Raw genomic sequence first — 6,883 nt, forward strand, 5'->3', positions numbered from 1 at the left:
TCACAGCGTGCCCGCTCAGCGGTCGCTTTCGCGAGCGGCCGACGAGCGCCGCCCTGGCAGCAGCGCGCACCTGCCGTGCCGCCGCAGCCGGCTGAAGCAGTGCAGCGCCTTATACAAATGGCGCAGCAACCGGGAATCCCCCTGGGCAGCGTCACTGCCTTGGTGAGCGCGCTAACGCTTTGTTGTAAAGCGCCTGTGCGCCACCAGCAGCCCAGCAAACCTGCTGACTGCACTCGTTCCGAGCCTCCCCCCCCCTGTCTGGCCCACAGCTATAGTGCCACGGCCCCCCCTTTTCTGCAGCAACTGCTGACCATTGTGGAGGACAGCCTGCCCCAGCTGCTGCCCTCCATCAGCACCGCGGACCTCTGCAGCCTGCTGTGGGCGGCGGTGCGGCTGCAGGTACGCCCGGACGACGCCCACCTGGAGGCGATCGTGGCAGAGCTCACGCGCCCGGGGTACCGCTCAGCGGCAGCCTCCATCGCAATGGCAGGCACAGGCGCGCGCGCGGCCGCGTCGTCGGCGTCGGCGTGGCGGCAGTCGCAGCTCGAGGAGCGGCGCCGCAGCCACGCGTTCGCAGGCCCCAGCTCCGGCGGCGGCGGCAGCGGCGAGGGCTCCGGCGGCGACGGCGGCAGCAGCGTGGTCGAGGGCGGCGCCTCGACCCTGCGGCACAGCTACAGCTACAGCCGCCTGCAGCTGGCCAGCCCCCGCGACCTGGGGGCCCTGGCCTACGCCCTGGACTTCCTCAAGTTCAACAGCCCGGGATTCTGGGCCGCAGCAGCAGAGGCGGCGCTGCCGGAGCTGCCCGGCCTCGCACCCAACGTGCTGACCAACCTGCTGACAGGAGTTGCACACAGCGCTGTGACGGGGGCGCGCGCGGAGGCCGCGGCCGGCGGCGGCGGCGGCGGCGGCGGCGGCGGGCAGCGGGGGTTGCGGGAAGGGGGCCGTGGGCGGGCGCGACGGGCGGGCCCGCTGGCGGCCGCGCCCACGGCGATGGCCCCCGCAGGCCGCGAGCTGTTCCGCGCCGCCGCCGCGTTGCTCACGGAGGAGCCCTCCCGCCTGCACCGCTTCCGGCCGCGCGACCTCGCATCCCTCCTGGCCGCCTTTGCCACCGCGGGCGCACGCGCGCCTGGCCTTTTCTCGGAAGTCGCGCGGCAGCTTCTCCTCGACCCGACCGGCCGCCGGCTGCCGGCGCTGCGCGCGCGCGACGCGGCGCTGATGACGTGGGCGTGCGTCCACGCGCTGTGCCCCAACACGCAGCTGCTCGCGGCGCTGGCGGCGGTCCTGCGGCGCCGCGCGTCCGCCCTCGCGCCGCACCACGCGGCGCTCGCGCTGTGGGCGCTCGCGACAGCTGGGCCGCGCGACGAGGGCGCACTGATCGCGCTGTGCGGCGCTGCGGCGGGGCGGATGCACGGCGTGCACGCGCGGGTGGCTGCGAGTGCTGCCTGGGCCCTGGGCAAGCTGGGCTACCACTCCCCGGCCCTCATGGAGGACTGCCTGGACCGCCTCACACGCTGCCTGGAGGACGCGGACTGGGGGGCCGTGCACTGGGGGGTCGCGGGCCCCGCTGGAGCAGCGGCGGACCAAGCTGCCGCTGCGCATGGCACGCCCGCGAGGGACGCACAGGGAAGCGGCGGCGGCAGCGGCGGCGCCAGCGGGGGTGGCGGCGGCGGCGGCAGCGGCAGCGGGGGTGCGGGGGGTGCGGCGGTGGCGGGTCCCAGCGTGCTGGAGCAGCTGCTGCACAGCCCGGTCCTGTTGGAAGGCTACAGCAGCGGCAGGGCTGACGGGGACGACGGTGGCCGTGGCGGCTGCCTCTGGGCGGCGCAGGAGGAGGGGCCCGACCCCCTGGAGGTGGCCCTGGCGGCTGCAGAGAGGGGCGGGGCGCGGGTGCTCCAGCAGCGGCTGTGGCAGGAACAGCGGGAGCAGCAGCGACAGGGAGATGTCGGCGAGGCCTGGGACGAGGAGGAGGAGGAGTTCGGGGAGGGTGAGGATGAGGACGAGGGGGGTTGGGAGGACTTGGGAGAGCTGCAGGGCCACGTGGGAGGCAGTGAGCTGGAGCACGGCGAGGCAGCCAGCAGCGGCGCGTTCGCAGCGTGCGGCGCGCCGCCATGGCTGCTGCCCTGCGCTGCCCCCGCGCCGCCTGTCCTGGCGCGGGACGCGGTGCAGGCGGCCTGGGCGTGCGGCAAGCTGCGGCACTGGAACGGCGCCTTCCTGGCTGCCGTGAGGGAGCGGCTGCCGGCGATGCTGGCGGGCGGCGGGGGCGGGCTCAGCGACGTGGAGGCGGTGTCGCTGCTGTGGGCGCTGGCGCGGCTCAACTACACCAACCGCGACGCCCTGGCTGCGCTGTGCGACGAGGTGGGCTGGCGGTCAGTCGGCTCCGCCTTGTGACTGCCCGCCTGACGCTTGCATGGCAGGGCTGCATGACGGCGCGACCAAACGCAGTCGGCGCGGGGGGTGTTAACAGAGCCGGATTACCCATGCGGCACCGCAGCGCGACCCCTACCCCGAACATCATTCTGCTCGTTAATCCACCCCTTTCCGCCTGCAGCTGGCGCGCCGCTGCCCCCGGCTGTCATCCCGCGCCGCCGCCACGGCCGCCTGGTCGGCGGCCACCCTGCGCCAGCACCACCCGGCCCTGCTGCGCGCCGTGGCCGCACGCGCGCGCGAGCTGGCGGGGGAGGGGCGGCTGCAGCCGCTGGACGCGGTGCACGTGGCTTGGTGCCTGGCTGAGCTGACAGAGGGCGACAGTGCCACCTTCCGCGCCCTGGCAGGGGTAGGCAGGGCTTGTGCCACAGGCGGCAGGGGCGGCGGGAACGACTGTGCCAGGCTGGGTGGAGGCTGCTGTTGAGAGGGATGTAGCAGCACTGCATTGCTTTCGGGACTGTTTGAGGCATGAAGCAGCCACTTGCATTTGCGGCTGACGTCATCAACTCAGACGCTGCTCCCCTGCCCGCCTCACCTGCCGCCAGGTCATCGCCCCCTCTGCGCACCGCCTGGGCACCAAGCTGGCTGTCAACGCGCTCTGGGCCTTTGGGCTGGCGGGGCAGCTTGGGGAGGACGTCTTCGCGTGAGGATGGGGAGGGCTGGAAGGGTCCAGGGGTGGCTGGATGGGTTCGGGGTGAAGGTGATGGAGGGTTCAGTGACGAGGACACGGCAGGCTGGGGGTCGACAGCCAGCCGTTGACGCTACGTGCTGGGCGATACAACTCATGTTTTGACAAACGCAGCGTCCCTCATGGCAACCTGCCAGCGCTCTTTCGCCTCTAAACCAAGCGTTCCCACCCTCCTGCAAATGTCTAGCACATTCACGCCCCCCGCCGTCCGCTGCCACCCCCCCCCCCACAGGTCCTTGTATGCGTCGCTGGCGCGTGTGCGGCCGTCCGCCCTCCACGGCCTGGCCCTCATGCAGCTGGCCCAGGCTGACATGATGGTCACGGTGAGGCCCGGGCAAGGGGTGGCTGGGGGGAACGGGTGTGTACGTGGGACTGCGCTTGCATGTTTGCGTGTGTGCGTTCGTGCGTGCCTGCCTGCGTGTGTGTATGCGCACGTGCGTGCTTGCATGTGTGTGTGTGTGTGTGTGTGTGTGTGTGTGTGTGTGTGTGTGTGTGTGTGTGTGTGTGTGTGTGTGTGCGCATGCGCGCGCATGCGTGCGTGCACCAGTGTGCAAGTGTATGCGCGTGTGGAACTGCTGCGCAGCCAGCAGCACACTGCGGACCCATCGGCCTCCGTTCCATGGGGCAGCATGGTGTGACGTGCGCTGTCCGTTGCCTTGTCCCCATCCCTTGCGCCGTTGCACCCCCTGGCCCCCCCCCAAAGGACGCGTACCGGGGCATCATCCGCTGCCCGGTGCAGCTGGCCCCAAACCTGCGCAGCCTGGCGCAGCGCCAGTGGCGGTCCTCTGTGAGACGGGGCAGCAGCGCCAGCGCCTTCCAGCGGCAGGTGGACGGGCGCTAGATCCCAGGGGGGGGGGCGGCCATCTGCTCCCTGCTATCGCCGCTTTGAGCGCACCATCACAGCTGCTATCAAGATCGTCCGGTCATTGCGCCAGACGCAGCGTTGTTGTTGCGCATGGGGCAGAAAACCTTGAGGAGCAACATACTCAACCCAATCAGTCGCCTCTGCGACCCACTGCACCTGCCGCTCACCGCTCCGCACGCTATCCCTGTTGCCCCCCCCACCCCAGGTCGTCGCCGCCCTGCACGCCCTGGGTGCGGCCCCGCGGCTGGAGGTGCTCACGCGCGACGCCATGTTCTGTGTCGACATCTCGGTGGAGTGGCGCGGCAGGTGGAAGGGAAGCGAGGGGCAAGCTTTTGGCCGCAGGCCGCAGCTGCAACTCTTCATTGCCCAACCACCGAGGCGCTGACCTGCACCCTGCGAGCTCGTTATCGCTGTGCAAGAGGTCCACAACCCTGCACTGCCCCACATTGCCCTGTTTCTCTCCCCCTCTCCTTAACATGCAGGCGCTATGCAGTGGAGGTGGACGGGCCCCACCACTTCACGCTCAGCCGCCCCTACCGGCCCCTGGGCCGCACCGCCGCGCGCCGCCGCTGCCTCCAGGCGCGGGGCTTCTGGGTCCTCAGCGTACCCTTTTACGAGTGGCGGGCCGTCAGCCGGCCTCGTGGCCCCCAGCGGCAGGCGGACGAGCGCGAGCAGGAAGCGGGGCGCGGCCAGCAGATGCACGGGCAGCAGCCGCTGCTGCAGCAGCAGCAGCAGCAGCAGCAGCAGCAGCAGCAGCAGCAGGGGCAACAAGGGGCCTTGCCACGGCAACGTCCACGAGCTCTAGGCCCGGGACGGCGGCTGGACGACGAAGAGGACAGGCAGGAAGGGCGCAGCAGCAGCAGCAGCCACACTGCCGACTTTGCGTACAGGGGACCCGGTGGCCCGTGTGTGTCGCCGGAGGTCCTGGCCTGGCAGGTGGCCTACCTGGAGGCTGCCCTGGAGGGCGCAGCCAGCCTGTCACTGCACTCACTGCGGGAAGGACGCGGCGCCGAGGAGGACGGTGGCGGCAGCGGTGGCCCCCAGCCGTGGCAAGGTGGCGGCGAAGCGGATGCTGCGGAGCTCCCGCCGCTCGACACAGATGCGCTGGGGCTGGCTCGCTCAATGTAACTTTGTGCTCAAGCGACACTTTTCATCTAGGGTTTGCGTATTCGTATCCGACCGCAAGCCCCAAAATGACGTGGTTCCAACAGCTGGGAGCGCAGCATCACTGTCAAACAGGGTTGCCCGCCTTCCCCCCATCACGCTCCCATCTGTTGTCTTCACTCCTGTCTGCACTGTGCCCTTGCCACCAGTCCCACTTGACGCGGCATTGGTTGTTACACCCCCAGGACCCGCGTCCCTGCGACTGCAGCTCACCCTGGTGCGGTGCCCAGCCTGGACGTCGCAGCATTCGTGTTGATGGTACCCTCGACCGGGCACAAAGCATTACGACACATAGCACAAACGCTGCACGACTCCTCACAATTTGGGAAGCAGGCGTATCATAGTTGTCAGGTAAGCAAGGCGTTGCCCCAAACGATCTGCTCCTCAAATATAAACATATCTAGGAGTCCGACATCCCAATATACATATGTTCTTAAACCCCACTCCAGTGACCGCCTTCGCCCCTGCAGCCACAGGCCAGTGCTGCAGGGACATGGCTCGACTGGGCCAGCTGCTGCCCTCATCCCCCTCCGCCACCGCCGCCCTGCGATCGCTGCCTCAAAATGGCGGCCATCGCTTCCACCTGCGCGGCCGTCATCGCGTCTGTCTGCTGCTGCGACGTCCTGAGCTGTGCCTGCTGAGCTTGCCTGATGAGAGCCATCAAGTGCTGCTGCTGCTGCTGCTGCTGCTGCTGCTGCTGCTGCTGCGAAGCCTGCTGGGGCGCAGTCCCGGGCCGCAGGTTGAGCCCGCTGCTGGCGGGCGGCTGCATGCTGGCCATGGCCCGCGCAATCGCTGCCGCAGCCGCGGCCTCGGCGGCCGCAGCATGGGCCGCAGCCGACCCTGGCCGCGGCGCAGCTGCCGGCGCAGGGCCCGGCGCGCGGCCGTAGGGGTTGCTGAACAGAGGCGGCCCCCGCCCGCGGCCCCGGCTGCCTGCCGCCCCGCCCCTTGCCAGCCGGGACGGCCCCGCCGTGTGGCCCCCGCCGGCGGCATCTCCCGCCACCTGGTCCCGCGCGACGTCCCCTGCAGCCACCTGTGCGGCTTCGCGCTCGCGCTGGCCGCCGCGCCCCAGCACCTGCAGCGCCGCGTCCGCGAGGCTCATGCCCTCCGCCTCGTACCGCGCCAGGTCCTCGATCTGGGGGGCGTGGGGGTGGTGGCGAGTGTGTGTGTGTGTGTGTGTGTGTGTGTGTGTGTGTGTGTGATTTGGGGGGAGGGGCGTGACTGGGGTCGGGTGGTCGGGGCCTGCAGGGGTGGGACGCAAATTTGATGACATGCAGGGGTAGTGCCGTGTGTCAGAGCGTTGTTTGCCCTCTTGTCATGTGGGCCAAGCTGCTGTGCAGGGTGGCAGTACCGAGGGGTGTGAGCTTCTGCAGCAGCCCCACAAGTTTGCTCTGCTCTCCCCTGTTGTGCTGTGAGCCCGACTGTGGCCCTCCTCCCTCTGCAGTGTCACCTTCTTGAGCACGAGGCGCATGTCACCCCTGTTCATAGCCAGGCCTAAAGTGGTGTTGGGATGGGGTTGGCGGAATAGGTTGAGAGCCCGCGGGTGGGTGGGCGCGTGTGTAGGGTCGCAATGGCTGTGTCCGGGCGGGCCGCTTCCCTGGTGCTGCGGCTGGTCGCGTCACAGCCTGGCCACCGGCTCCCGGCCCGTGCACACTGCTGCCATGCTCAACACCATGACCCTAAGTAGCCCGTCCTGCAGGTGCACCCGGCTGCAGGTGTGTTGCGCAACCGTCCACCGCTCACCCCCC

The 6,883-nt window shown here is 70.0% G+C and overlaps 2 protein-coding genes across 2 annotated transcripts; one reads left to right on the forward strand and one right to left on the reverse strand.

Moving 5' to 3' along the window:
• Positions 1-117: 117 nt before the first annotated feature.
• Positions 118-5,102, forward strand: MNEG_2086 (hypothetical protein; the record flags this gene model as incomplete). The annotated part of the gene is made up of 8 exons (XM_014049444.1): positions 118-162; positions 301-2,352; positions 2,546-2,770; positions 2,967-3,064; positions 3,342-3,432; positions 3,813-3,935; positions 4,180-4,280; positions 4,457-5,102. 8 exons carry the CDS (start codon positions 118-120, stop codon positions 5,100-5,102), a joined length of 3,381 nt encoding a protein of 1,126 aa, XP_013904898.1.
• A 556-nt stretch (positions 5,103-5,658) lies between these two features.
• Positions 5,659-6,621, reverse strand: MNEG_2087 (hypothetical protein; the record flags this gene model as incomplete). The annotated part of the gene is made up of 2 exons (XM_014049445.1): positions 5,659-6,270; positions 6,586-6,621. 2 exons carry the CDS (start codon positions 6,619-6,621, stop codon positions 5,659-5,661), a joined length of 648 nt encoding a protein of 215 aa, XP_013904899.1.
• Positions 6,622-6,883: the final 262 nt, after the last annotated feature.

This window comes from Monoraphidium neglectum (assembly GCF_000611645.1).
Source record: "Monoraphidium neglectum strain SAG 48.87 unplaced genomic scaffold scaffold00226, whole genome shotgun sequence".
NCBI lineage: Eukaryota > Viridiplantae > Chlorophyta > Chlorophyceae > Sphaeropleales > Selenastraceae > Monoraphidium > Monoraphidium neglectum.